The sequence below is a fragment of the Podarcis muralis genome, chromosome 9 (assembly GCF_964188315.1).
Source record: "Podarcis muralis chromosome 9, rPodMur119.hap1.1, whole genome shotgun sequence".
Taxonomy (NCBI): Eukaryota; Metazoa; Chordata; class Lepidosauria; order Squamata; family Lacertidae; genus Podarcis; species Podarcis muralis.
This window is the reverse complement of record NC_135663.1, coordinates 5,243,320-5,258,000: the sequence shown is the minus strand read 5'-3', so window position 1 is coordinate 5,258,000 and position 14,681 is coordinate 5,243,320. Positions and strand designations below refer to the sequence as shown.

General features: G+C 46.7%; 1 protein-coding gene across 2 annotated transcripts in view; it reads left to right on the top strand.

The window, feature by feature from the left end:
* Positions 1-14,681, top strand: part of ATRN (attractin) — a 154,894-nt gene that overhangs the window by 63,102 nt on the left and 77,111 nt on the right. For both annotated transcript variants that reach the window (XM_077933720.1, XM_077933721.1), the window contains exons 8-13: positions 1,696-1,939; positions 3,013-3,196; positions 6,075-6,229; positions 10,002-10,086; positions 13,438-13,658; positions 14,552-14,673. In XM_077933720.1, coding sequence (XP_077789846.1) covers positions 1,696-1,939; positions 3,013-3,196; positions 6,075-6,229; positions 10,002-10,086; positions 13,438-13,658; positions 14,552-14,673 — 1,011 coding nt within the window. The remainder of the gene's footprint in view (positions 1-1,695; positions 1,940-3,012; positions 3,197-6,074; positions 6,230-10,001; positions 10,087-13,437; positions 13,659-14,551; positions 14,674-14,681) is intronic.

The following is a 14,681-nucleotide window of genomic DNA, read 5'->3' as shown; positions in this document are numbered from 1 at the left end:
AAATCAAGGTGATGCACATTAAGCATAAACAAAACTAAACATGCCAAAAAATTGAGTATTCATCATACGATACTTAAAAGGCAACTAGAAACAAAATACGGCCAACTAGACTAAGCACCTTTGAAACTCCTGTGCAAAGAAGTTTTTACCTTGTGCTGAAATGATTAGAATGCTTCTGTCAGCCGTGCGCTTGTAGGGAGGGCATTCTAAAGGGCTCTCTCTTCCTTGTTGATATACAACAAATCTCACCTGGCAGAGGTGCACAGAAGCTCATCTGAAGATCTTAGGATATGGGCAGCCCTTCAGGTATTGGAGGGTTTTAAAGACAAATTGCCTTGGAAGCGATCCGGCCGCCGTGTAAGTCCTTTAGAGTCAGTGTAATGTGAGTCCATCTGGCCGTGCCAATTAAAATTCTGGCAGCCACATCCTGTATGAATTGGAAGCGCCTGCGTTGTCTTGGAGGGCAACCCCATGTAGAACGCATTGCAGTGATCCAGTTGGGAGGATACCAGACAACGGGTCACGGTGGCAAGACGATTGCTGTCCAGGAACAGCCACAGCTGGCAAAACAGCTGAAAGTAATGGGCAGCACTCTGCGCTACTAAGGCCTTCTGTGACAATGCTGGAGCCAGGAGTTGCCCCCAGACGGCATACCAGGGGGAGTGCAATCTCATATAGAACAGATTGTGCAGCTAATTCTTGGACACCGGAGCTACTTATCTGCCGTGCCTGCCTTGTCATAACTGAGCCTCAGTTTCTTGGCCTGCATCCAGCCCATTTCTGAATCCAGGCACCAGTTCAGCACTCGCACAGCCTCACCTAACTCAGAGGACAGGAGAACTGAGCTGAGTGTTGTCTGCATCCGAATGACACCTCCCTCCAGGCCTCCTGATCTTGCATAGTGGCCTTGTATGCTAAAGCTGTGGGGTTGAGGAACAGATTCCCTGGGTCTGTCATAGAGCGGGGTAAGCTTGCCATGTGATTTGCGGTGCCTCAGTTGTTAGCCCATTGGGGCCAGGGAGGGATGTTATTCCCCCATATGGTTTTCTTTTCTCTTGTCTGCTTTCCACACATCCCCTTCACCCGCCACCACCCTGGCATTTGAGACTTCCACACTTAGGGACAGAATATGGGAGGAGCGGGATCGTTTCCCATGCCATTAGGTGAAATTGTGATATGCAGAAGAATGTCTGAGATTATTTCGTTTCTTCACAATTTGGAACATTTTCTGTTAAATGCTGATATTAACTGGTGAAAGGTGGGTGTGAGGCTAAAGCTGGGTGGATGCTGGGTCATTTATTAGATTGTTGGTACCTTTTCATTTTTTTAAAAAATCATTTTTATTAAGTTTTCCATTTTAACAATCCAATCAAATCACATTAAATATTCCAAATTATACATATACATATCAAATAATCCAAATATTCTGCCGAATTATAAATTTTTTATTGGGACTTCCCATGCTTCAAGTTCAGGGGGGCTCTGATCAGATTGTTGGTATCTTTTCACGTGTGCTGGTGAATGGTGTAAATGATTGTATTAGAACATTCATTCTGTTATATGCAGGTGTGTGCAAATTCAAGTTCTTTCTTCCCAAGGAGAGCTGTTTGACGTGCTTATGAGTTTGTTTTCTTGCTGGGTCATTTTTTGTTTAGCAATGAATTCTAATGTGAAACAAACCTTTACCCCCCGCAGAATAAAATCTACATGTATGGAGGCAAGATAGATGAATCTGGAAACGTGACCAGTGAGCTCTGGGTGTTCCATATTGCAAACCAGTCATGGGTTCACGTGACCCCAAAGACCAAGGAGCAATACGCTGTCGTTGGCCACTCAGCCCACATTGTCACGCGGGATGACGGCTCTGTTGTGATGCTAGTCATCTTTGGGCACTGCCCTCTTTATGGATACATCAGCAACGTGCAGGAATACAACCTGGGTAGGTATTGCTTTGACAGGGACTCTTAACTTATCATTCATAAAGAACTAAAGAGGAACATCTTACATAAGACTAATGGACAAATTTCCTTCTTCCACCTGTCCCCTTTTAATAATTCTAATTATACCGTCAGTTTCAACACTGGGTTGTATCAAATGACATCTGTGCGTGAGCAGAAAAGCATTTTACTTGTGCCATGGGGTGTTCCCTTCCTTTCCATTTCCCCTGTGACTTCTGCTTGCCCCCCAACATCTCCATGGGGAGCTCTCTAGATTTTTTGGGGGTGGGGTGGGGGTAGAATGAGGGGGCTGCAGTGGGAAGAAAGGGGAAGCTCCATTCAATGCTCCATGTTTGCCCTGTTTATTTTTTAACGTATTGCGTTTGCTTGATCATCATTCTCTGTGTGTATGTTGTCATTCCCTCCTGCAGAGGACTAGGTAACACTATTTTGTCCTTTTCAAATACCCACAAATTTTCACGGTTTCTACCCCTGTTGCGGCCTTACCTTGTGTTCATTTCCTCCATCACTTCCCTCTTCCTTCCCAGATCCTTGATGCTCATGTGCCTTTTCAAGTTCTGTTCCCTTCTCCCCACCCGCCAGCCACCCCCTGGGCAATCTCAGCCTTGTTGATCTGATGTCGATTGTAAATCCTTCTGAGTTGGGTATTTGTCGCTTGTGATGGGGTAGTGGTCCTGCTCTCATTTTTAAATCAAATTCCTGACAATTCATATCCCCTGGCGTTGGGTTAGGTAGCAATTTTAAATTATGTACGCAGCATATATCTTTGTAATGTATAAATTAAAGTTCAGTTTCAGCTTGCCAGTATGTAAGCCAGCTTGAATTGATTTTCTTATTTGTTTCTGGGAAACATCCATGCCCAGACCCTGAAGGATTCCGCAGCCAGTGAACGTCTGCTGAAAGTAGCTGTGAACTGGAGGGGCTTTCTTATTTGATAATAGGGAGGATTTCTGTAAAGAGGATGATCCCTGCTGTTAGTAGCGATTGAGCTGGAACATATGACACCTGCCGATTAAGCAGGGCACATTCATATCTGCCTTTCATTCTCTCTCAGCCACAAATACATGGAATATTCTGCAAACAACGGGAGCCTTAGTTCAAGGAGGCTATGGCCACAGCAGCGTGTATGATCCAAACACCAAGTCCATCTACGCTCACGGAGGTTACAAGGCGTTCAGTGCCAACAAATACAGACTAACAGACGATTTATACCAGTATGAAGTCAATAAGGGCAGGTGGTAGGTATATTTCAAATCTATTTTCACTTTGAAATTTGCAGCCTTCTGCGGCCACCTAATGAGTCCCGACACTCTAGTTGATGCTGGATTCTACTGTAAGTCGATCTTAAAAACTTGAAATGTTGGGGAAACGTTTCTGTAGTACAGGGTCAGCCAACAGGTTGCCCTCCAAAGCTACAATTCCCATCATTTCCGTCCACTGGCCATTGCATCTGGTACTGATGGGAATAGTAGTTCCAAAGAACCTGGAGGACACCGTGTTGCCTACCCCTGCAGAAATAATAATAATAAGAGTTTGGATTTGATATCCCGTTTATCACTCCCCTTCAGGAGTCTCAAAGCGGCTAACAATCTCCTTTCCCTTCCTCCCCCACAACAAACACTCTGTAAGGTGAGTGAGGCTGAGAGACTTCAGAGAAGTGTGACTGGCCCAAGGTCACCCAGCAGCTGCATGTGGAGGAGCGGGGAAGCGAACCCGGTTCAACAGATTACGAGTCCACCGCTCTTAACCACTACACCACACTGGCTCTCAGCAAAAAAACTGAATCCATTTTGATCGTTTAGCAGTCTCTTTGGATGTTTGAAAGAGCCCTTGCTCTAACCTCCGTGAGACCATGTGGAGAGGGCCATAGCTCAGTGGTACAGCACCTTGCCTTGCATGCAGACGCTCCCAGGTTCAGTCCCTGGCATTTCCAGGTAGGGCTGATAGAGATTCCCTGTCTGTAAGCCTGTAAACCAGGGGTCGGCAATTTTTTTAGCTGCGGGCTGGTCCACTGTCCCTCAGACCTTGTGGTGGGCCGGAGAAACGACACTGGAGGGAGGAGCTGGAAGAAGAGGCGAAGGGGGCAAGTAGTCCTCCTCCCCAGCCCCAGCCGCTGCGCTTACCTTCCCAGGGGCTACCACCACCGCCGCTGCTTCTCGTGGGTAGGCAGAGCGAGCTTGTCCACAGGAGTACCAGGATGGGGGCAGCAATGGTGGAGGGAAGATGAGCGGCGCGAAAGGGCTGGCTCCGGAGAGGGGCTGCTTAAAATGGTGCTCATCTGGCTCAGCCCCGCCCCCTTCCTCCTCTAGGCAGGGCGGGGAGAAGGGAGGAGGAGGGAGGGAGTAGGCGCTGCCGCGGTGTGTGTGGGAAATGGAATGGCGCAGGGGGGAAAATGGTGCAGCCTGAATGAACAGAAGCCCCATGCTGATCCATGGACAGTCCGCAGGTCGGATCCTGAAGGCAATTGGGCCTGATCCAGCCCACAGGCCTTAGTTTGCCGACCCCTGCTGTAAACAGTCAGTGTAAACCGTCCTGAGCTAAATGGACCCACGCTTTGAATCTGTACATGGCAGCTTCCTACGTGTAAGCAGTGATGAATATGTCAACCATATCTTGAATAAATGTCACATACTTGGAGGACCACCGCACACAGTGGCTAGGAAGGGCTTTGGAGATTGATTGAGTTAATTAAGATATTTGGCTGAAGGCAAAGGGAGGACTATGGGAAATGCATATTTTATAGTCTTTGTTTTAACTAGCAGACCACGTTTAAGTGAGTCGATAGGTTCTCTTTAAATTATGCAAGGGTTGTGCAGTTAAATTGGCAACACCAAGGGACATAGGCATATTTTTATTTAGACAGATCCCCGCTCCCTGCTCATTTGTAGGAAAAGGTAAAATTTTCCTACAAATCAGGGTCCAACTAGCCACAGACCTTTGAAAAGCAGATTCCTTAAGGGGATGGGGGCGAGAGAAGGCTGAATTCTGCCCCTGCTTGTCTGCCCACTTTCCCCAAAACATTCTCCCCAGCTGACCTACTCCTGATGGGAACTGCTCTTAGTTTCAGAGCCCTAGCTGGAGGGGAAAAACATTGGGATGCCGTTTCAGTGGGGAAATCATGAGGGGGGAAACTGTTTAGCAGCCCCCACCTTACCCACACAGGGACTTGGTGAGGATCTGATTATGACAAGTGGATCTGCCATCATGATGTCTAATTTGCTCTGACACCAGTCTCTGTGCAAATTATACACTTAGAAGTAGATTTGGCCAGAAAGTCGAACAGTACAGGGCAAGTTTCTCACTCTGTCATTCGGTGCCTTCCCCCCACCCAAGGGTCTCTATAACTTATTAATGCCGAGAATCTTGGACCAACACATTCTCTTTCCTATTCAAGAGAAGAGCTCTGAAGGAAGCAGATAGTTGATGAGCTCGCAGATGCTTTCTCCTTTCTCTCCCTATGGCAAAAAAGAGCATCTTTTATTAGCAAGGGCCTGGGCAAGCAGTGGGTCAGTGGGGGGCTGTATGCTGGCTGCGTGTGATGGCGATTTTACTTATTTTATTGCTTGTATTTTTATTCCTGATTTTGGTTTTTCTACATTGTGTTGCATTTACGCATTTGTTACCGGTATTTGAAAATGTGGTTTGTTCCCCATGTACCTTTTGGGTTTGCTGTTTGAATTTTTGTCGCAAGCAGGGGCTGCCAACCTTTATGGATCGGTGGGGACATTTTGAATTGTGGGAGAGTGCTGGGAAGCGCCAGCAATAAAATAGCTACTATTTTGAAGGGGGGAGGGCATGGCATAACACAGAAAGACTGCCGTGTGGTGTGTGGTAGAACCAAAATTAGAAATGAAAGCTCAGAGTCTTGGGCATCTGCCCAGAGGCACCAGAAAAAACCTTTATGGGTGCTATGGCACTCAGAGGGTTTGCAACCTCTGTGTTTGGCCTTGATGCCTTGGACCCTGGATCTTTTCTGCGCTACCTCTGAAATAATTGTACTCCATTCCCGTGGCTTGTTTTCAGCCATAGCTGCCTCCGCTCTTCTTTTAGAAGACACTTGGAGTGTTTAGGGCGTGGGCAGCCTTTGAAATCCCATCTCTTGTTATATATCCGCAGGACAATCCTCAGAGACAGCAAGTTCTCCCGATACCTGCATTCCGCTGTGATCATTAGTGGGACCATGCTGGTATTTGGAGGAAACACCCACAATGACACTTCCATGAGCCATGGCGCCAAGTGCTTTTCTTCAGATTTCATGGCCTATGATCTAGGTAAGTCTCATTTAGAAGTTCAAGTAAGCAGACAAAAACCCCTGTTATTCGTGAAAGCTGATCTGTCAACATTCAAGATAGCATGCTTTTTTAAAAAAGCAACAATTGAAAACATTAGATGCTTTTGGGTTACCTGATTGCAGTTAATGCTGAAGGGTCATTGCCTGCTCCCCTCTGTCTCACTCACTGTAGGGGGGACAGTGGCGCTCAGCCTCTGAGCTTTGTCTCACAAAGCTTGAGTTAGGTATTTATACTAACTTAGGTATTTATACTGCAAACAGGTTCCCCAGTGAAGCCTCCAGCAGAGTTCCCTGTGGCACAACTGTGCCAAGGTTCTGCACGTGACTCTGTCCCCGGAATATCTCTGGGCAAAATGGAGGCGGGGCTGCCTGAAAATGGTAGCAGACGGTTCTGGTTTTCATGATCTCAAGTTCCCCCATGCAGATGTCAGCCAGCGCTGCTGTGATCAGCCGTGTGTGCAACGTCAAGTCACCACCGGGCTCTCGCTATGGGGCAATTTCTGTTTGCTCCAAACTTTGCTTTTGCAGCAGCTCGTAGCTGGGGGTGGGGTGGGGGGAGAAATAGAATATGCTGTAAACAACACAGTTAAGATGAACTGAGCCCAGGTTTTTGGAACGTGAGCAGCCCTCAGTCTGTTGCAAGGCGAGTGCGCATTATTTATCTGTCCTGCTGATAACGTGTGCATTGCAAATGTTGTTCCATAATCCCAGGAAAAGGATGCATGGCTAGCGACGACACAGTTGTGTGTGATGCTGGATTGTCCAGCACACACGGGGGTCGAAGTGGTCATGTGGAGAAGCATGAAACAAGGCCAAGCTCTTGTTTCAAAGGCCATGCGCATCTGTGGCTGCTTGAATGTGCCTTGCTGGGAGACGCATTCCCATGTGTCAGGGACCCAATTTGATTAAGCAGCCGAACTTGGAAAAGCCAGGAGAGGGCAGCATTTAACAAAACTATAACATGGATGCTGTTTTTCTTTAGGCAAGATGGGGATCAGTTTACACACCGAAGAATAAAATCTAGATCATCTCTTAATACCCTATTTAAGTTTTTATGGAAGCCTCACCATAATTCCTGGATTTCTGGAATGATTCGTTTTTGCCCACATGTCGTAGCACAGCAATATATTTTTCTTTTCTGTGCAAGAGCTTAACGCCCATCTTCTTTCTCCCCCCCCCCCCAGCATCTTACATAGCTCTCTGAAGCTATCAAAAGCCCTTCACGATAATGCAGTTGCTGTGTCTCCCTCTTCTCTTGGCACGCACTGAAATCCTGGCAACCATTTCCCTGTGAACGGGCTTAGGTTTTACGAGAACACCAACCTCTTTCACAGTGCATGTGTGCGCGCGCACACAAACTGATACATTCTTGTGGATCTGAGGTGGAATTCAAAAGTTGGCTTAGTTCAAAGTCAGCAGGGCAATAATTCTTGGTAATCTCAAAACCATTAGCTTTTTCTCTACTTGGTTCCCAGTGAAAGAGGGAGAAGGCAGCAGAGTCGAAGCACTTCAAGTGCTCCTCCTAATCTACAAAAATATGTTCCTTGGCTTCGCAGCTCTCAGCCTCCTGGATCAAAAATACCATTGAGCTTTCTGGCTCGCTTTCCCTTAGATCTGCCTTGAAAAACTGGAACGGCACACGTGCCCATTAAACAGTTCAGCGAAAAAATCAAATGCTCTCGCACCGAACTTTTTTTTGGAAAGAGAGAGAGAATAAATCAGTGAAACCTCTGCTGGCAATTAAAGCATCCCGCAGGGCGAGGGGCCATTAGTCCAAACTGTATTAGGGTTCCATCCCTGAATGCCAAAGCCTCATCCTGAACTATTCAAAGTTGCCAGAGCTCTAATGATTTCAGCTAATGTAGCATGCGTTGTCCCATTTGCTGGTGCCTTCTTTTCACGCACTGCAATACATTCTGGTGCAGTACTGACTACAGGGAAGTTTTAAGTCTGGATAACCAGTAATGTGGGGGTGTAAAGGGGAAGAAATAGGCTCGGTTGCTGCCCCGATAGGAGGGGTAGGCGTAGGCTGAGGAGGATGGAGGCTTGGAAGTAGCAGGGCAGGACAGCCAGGAAGTGGGCAACAGATCAGCTGTTGGGGTGAGGCACCTGGTTGTGGTTCATTTGTATTATGAGAAGCAACTGGCTGGGTTGGAAAATGTGGGTTGCATCCAATGCTCCTCCTCGTGTGTAGCTCCAGTGGTGCAACAGGAATTCCATTTCCTCTCTTCCTCCTGTGTGCCTCCTGAACCTGCTAGATGGGACAGGAGAGGAAGGGGAAGAGGAAGAGGAAGATGGAGCTTTGTTGCACCCACAGAAGCCAGTTGTGCCGTTGGAGTTGAAGCATTAACAAAGGCCATATGTTGTTTTAGCCAAGGCATCAATGCCTGTCTCTTGAGATCCAGCTTTCCTCCCTCTTTCCTCCCATTGCCCAGCCATTTGCCTTTAGTGCGCATGGAAATATAGATTGTGAACCATCTGGTGGTTAGAACTTTTAAAAATTCTCCTTATTGCAAACTTGTGTGCTTCCACCTCTCCTGGGAATAGTGTGTGTGTGTGTGTGTGTGTGTGTGTGTGTGTGTGTGTGTGTAAAGAGGAGCAATCGCCAGAACCACTTTAAAGCCTTCTTGAGTTGTTGTGGGTGGGTGAGTATCTCTCCTGGTCACACCCTGACTCATTAGACTCATTACCTGAGAGCTGACCTGGGTAGATACATTTTAAGATTAGACCACATACCCTGGTCCTCTCATGGCAGCTGCCTCAGACCTCAGTGTGTTTTTTGTGTGTGTTTTTTAAGATTCAGTATTTTGAACAGTTTGAACCTCCCCCTCCTTCCATTATTCCTCCCCCTGCATTATTCCTCATTATTACAGACAATTTCTTGATTTCTGCAAAGGATTTAAACGGCTGGACGTTTGTGGCTGGTGCAATGTTGCTTTTGACCCCAAAGATTTTGAACCACTGGAAGGGAAAGACATGATATTCTAGACAGGAAGCCCTTTGAGGCATTAGCCTAAAGATAGCATGTTTGCTAAACCTTATGGGCTGATGCCCTTTTCTTTCTTTTTTTTGGTTCAAGTACTTTACTTTTTGTAGTTTCGTCCAAGGTGAGTGTGTATTTGTGTGGGAATAATCGTAAGCAGATGTGAAAGGGGGTATTAGGACAGCTTGGAGAGAGGAAGGAAGAGGTGGTTTGATTTGCTCTTCTCTCCTCCTTGCCTTAAAGCCATGGCAAGCAGAAAGTATTCTAAATGGATTTGAGCCCACTCACCCAATAACCAGTGAAAGAACAGGGACCCCTCTTAGCTACTTGTGACATTCATTTGTGGTGGGGGAGTAATTTATCTAGTTGCAAAAGATAATCAGACCCCCCTGGGGATTTAATAATAGCGTCCAGCCCTAAAACACCTTTTGCACAGGTTAGACTTTCTTCTTCCGGGCGTACAGAGCAGGTACTTGGTTGCAGACAACTGGTTCTGCCATACTGGTTAATGAGGTGAGTGGTGAAAATAATGGCAGCTACGTATACCCTCATCTTGTTTGGGGTCTCCTTAAGAAATTGCACCGGGGATTGGGCTGGATGTGTCTCCCGAAACGCTTTAGCACTTATCTGCTCTTTGGAATAGCTAATGAACGTCCCGTGTTGTCATTTGAATTGCTTTTGGAATAATGCAAAAAAAAGCCGTTCCACCTAAAATGCCAGCTAATGTACCAGAAGGAACTGCTCTGAAATGAGGCTTGCTTAATTCCAGCTTGCGATTGTTGGTCCGTGCTGCCTCAACCTGACCTCCCTCACGACGTCAACAGATTTGGACACTCTGCTGTGCTGAGCAACAAGTAAGAGGGCAAAATGGCTTGGGTCCTTGTGGGTGTGGGGAGAAGGGGAGCCAGGGTCTCGTCCTGCACTCCTGTTCCCGACCACGCCAGGTCATGGCTGAAGGCGCTCCTGCTTGCACGACCAGGGCCTCTGAACTCGCACCAGCTGCTTGTGATAGCTGCACAGTGCTGCCACTCTTTCCCAAACCGTTAGCCCTATTCAGTTGTTCCTCCTATGAAGGGGCATCGCAAGCACAGAGGGGCTGTGGGGCTCTGACTTTTGCCCTTCCCCTGTTGTTCAGGATAATCGTCTGCTGTGGGGAGCCTGGAGGAGTGCAGCAGGCTCCTTGATTCAAGTGTTTGTCCTCAACAGGTGGGAGGGCAGAGGGAGCCATGTGGCAGCAAGGATGGAGCCTTTGTACTTGCATGCTCCCTCCTTTACCTTTTTATTTTTTTATAAATTTTATTAGTATTTTCCACGCAACAACACAAACATATCGAAAAATAACAATACACAAAACACAAAAACCAACATTCAAAAAAACAAAAACAAAACAAATCCATATCTTACAAGTTAATAATATAAACACTAAAAAGAAAAACAAACATTGACTTCCACCAATCCCACAGCACCTCCTTTATCTCTCATTGTGTCTCCCTGTTTTCCTGATCACCTCTGTCCTAGCATCTAGATATAAATCCCTCTTTCTTATCCTTTCACTTCACAAGGTTATTCCAGACTCAGCCAGATTTCTGTCCTCGAACCTTGGCTTTTAAGGTATTCATTTAGACACTCCCATTCCTTTTTCACTTCACTTTTCGGTTTTTGTCTTATTATATCTGTCAATTTGGCTAATTCTGAATATTCTGAAAGCTTACATAACCACTCTCCCCTAGTGGGTAACTGATTCCCTTTCCAGTACTTAGCCACCAGGATTCTTGCTGCAGACGTCGCATATAAGAAAAATTTAGTTTTGTCTTTTAGACAAATGACCATTCCCCCCCCCTTCCCCAAAACAAATTTGGATACCTTGGATACATGGGGTGATCCTGCCTTGCTCTGTTGCCCATGTCAATTCAGGTGCCCATACCTGTTATCACAAAGAGGGGACCGCCATTTGTCTGAAGGCTAATTAAAGCAAGTGACTTTTCCTATTGCAACAGCATCCATGGTGCTTGTGGGTTGTCAAATTTAAGTGATAGGGCCAATATTTTAGCTGCTGGCTCTTGCTCCCAGATTCCCAGCAGATTAACACACTGTATGCAAATGACAACATGGATGCTTTCCCAACCTTACACTCAGTTGTGTTAATGTGTATAGAGTACACATTACCTTTTGTGGTGGGCTTGAAACTTCCCCCACCCCTTTTGTTCTTTATTGCCGGTTTTATGCTAGCTGCCGTACTATTACCTTCCCGTGGTAATGAGCTCCATGGGTTAATTGTGGAGAAGTACTTTTACTAGTTTTGAAACATGACTGTTTAGCTCATTGAGTTTTGCCTCCATCCTTGCTTTGAACAACAGTTTCCAACTCAGCTTTTCCACCCCATTCGCTGGCTAATGTACCTCCTATCATAACAACATGGTTTTATCGCCTTTCTGAGAGCCTCCGCCTTAAATCTTCTCCTGGGCGAAAACCCGTTTCCCTGCTCCTCTGTGTTACTGCTGGCCCTTTTGTGAACTCTCTTTTGTATCTACTGCACCGCACTTGACTTCAGCCATCCGTCACTTAATCTGTACCGCCACAGTTTTCTCTTTTGTCTTAAAACACCCAGAGAAACAATTTTCACACTTCTTAGGTTCACTTAAAAACTCTGTTTTTGTGAAACTCCGGCCTCCTTTGTGTGCAGGTGATGCTCAGCAGAGTTATTAAGAGCTCTGTGCACTTTGCACGTCACAATATTTCTGCGTTGGCGAGTGGGGGAAACAGACCTGCAGTCAGAGTATATTATGCAAGTTTTGCAACCACATAGCCCAGAGATTCAGGGCAGGGACAGGGGGACCTGTGGCCCTCCAGATGAAGTTGGTCTCCCAACTTCCATCAGCCCCAGCCAGCAGGGCCATTTGCAAGAATGATGGAAATTGTAGTCCATCAGGACCTGAAAGGCCACACATTGCTCAGTCTGGCTTTAGAGTTTTTGACCCAGGCTGGAGGACTGGAAGCACATGGCCTGCATAGATCAGGGTCAGGAAACAATTGTGGAGATGGGGAAGAGATGAACCAAGAGATACTTGAGATAATTTAGAGCAAGGATCAGGAAGCTTTTTCAGCAGGGGGCCAGTCCACTGTCCCTCAGACCTTGTGGGGGGCCGGACTATATTTTGAAAGAATGAAAGAAAGAAAAAGAAAAAAAGAACGAATTCCTATGCCCCACAAATAGCCCAGAGATGCATTTTAAATAAAAGGACACATTCTGCTCATGTAAAAACACGCTGAATCCCTGACCGTCTGCGGGCCAGATTTAGAAGGCGATTGGGCCACATCCGGCCCCCGGGCCTTAGTTTGCCTACCCATGATTCAGAGTACTGAAGCCATGAGCATCCTGACTTCGCCCTTCTGCTTCCAAGATGTCCACTAGCCCCAGCTGCAACTTTCCCAAACTTCTCAGTAGCCAAGAAGACTGGATGTAGGTTTTTAAAAACACCTAAGATTCTTGCCTGCCCATTGAAGAACTGCGTACCAGACCATGTACTTATGCCAGGGAACCTTTGGACTTCCAGATGTTGCTCTCATCAACCCCAGTGAGCATTGCCAGTGCAACATCTGGAGGGCTTGAGGTTCCCTACACCTGACTTGCACAATCAGTTGCACGAACACACAGCGTGTAGAACTAAGTAGTTCCTATTAGTCCTTCTGCCTCTCTCTTTACTCTTTTCGTGTTGCAATGCAATGCAACAACAACAACTTTATTATTTATGGCCCATCCATCTGGCTGGGTTTCCCCAGCTATTCTGGGTGGCTTCTAGCACTTATATTAGATTCTTGTGCCATAAAGAGCTGCTTGGCTACCCTCTGATAGTGGTGAACTCTGTAGAAATGTTACTTTTATGGAAGCCGACTTGCAACCCACCAAGCTAAGTGCAGCCCAACTGCACCTGTGGGCTTGCTACCTGCTTGACAAGGCCAGCGGGCTGCAAGTGGTCCAGTGCCTGCAGTAACAGAGAACGGCCCTACAAAGTGTTCCTGAACAACCAGCCAACTTCTCATGGAATGGGAGTGCTTTAATTGGAAACGAGCCTAGTGTTTGAGACGAATCTTCAAACACGGCTTCTGTGCGTGGATCAGCCGGTTAGAAGTGTCTCACACGGTCTCCCTTTTGAAGTAAAGAACAAGCCATTGATCTCTCCCTTCCCCTTTCCTTCCTTTGTTAGCAATATGTATATATTTGGAGGTTTTAACAGCCTGCTGTTGAGCGACATTGTGAAATACACACCGGAAAGCTGCGAAGCCTACAGCAATGCAACCTCTTGCTCGGGGGCAGGCCCTGGGCTCCGATGCGTGTGGAACAGCTCCACCCTCCAGTGCCTCCCGTGGGAACTGGCCACAGAGCAGCAAGAGCAAAAAGCTGCTGAGGAATGCCCTTGCTGGACAGGTAGGTGTTGCAGACAGATCCACTGGGTTTTATTACTCTGGCATACTGGACACTGCCTTCGGTTAGGGATGTTTCCACTGGCTGTTTGGTAGCGTTGGGGAATGGTTTGGGGGTTGAAAAATGTAGGGAGTGCCCTTCAGATATCACTGAACAGCTACCCCTGTCAGGCCCAGCCAGCAGTGACAGTGGTCAGAGATGCAGTTACAGCGGTATCCCAGGTTAAGAACTTAATTTGTTCCGGAGGCCCGTTTTCAACCTGAAACTGTTCCTAACCTGAAGCACCACTTTAGCTAATGGGGCCTGCCGCCGCGCCGCTGCTGCGCGATTTCTGTTCTCATCCTGAAGCAAAGTTCTTAACCCAAGGTACTATTTCTGGGTTAGTGGAGTCTGTAACGTGAAGCGTCTATAACCTGAGGTACCACTGTACTGCCTGCCTTCTGCAACTAAGCTGCATAGGTGCAATTGAAGTAAATGCATATTTTCCCTTGGCTCACCCCTCTTGCTCCCCTTCATTGAATTTTAGAGCTGCTCCTCTATATTTTGAAAAAAAATAAATTAATGTGCACGGTGAATTACAATGTGGAGTATCCTTTTATGTATATAAAGGAGCATTCATTCATATGAAATTCCTGAGCTACAGTCTGACATGGAATAGCCCAGTGACAAGGGTGGGTTATTGTTTTGTTTTTGTAGTTGTTACGCATTTTGTGTTTTTACCTAGTATTTTTATGCTGTGAACTGCCCTGAGATTTATGGATGAAGGGCGGCATGCAAATTTAATTAAATAACAACACCTGTTGCTTGTGTCTGAATTGCGGTGGGCAAGTAGACCTTTTGAGACGGCTAGGAAATGCCCCTGTTTGGTCATGCAGGTCTTTCCTTTTCCTTACTAGCTGTGGACCATGACAAATGCGATCAGATAACAGACTGCTACAGCTGCACGTCCAACACAAACCGGTGCCATTGGTGCACCGACCAGTGTGTGTCAAGGAACAGCAACTGCTCAGAAGACCAGGTAACGGT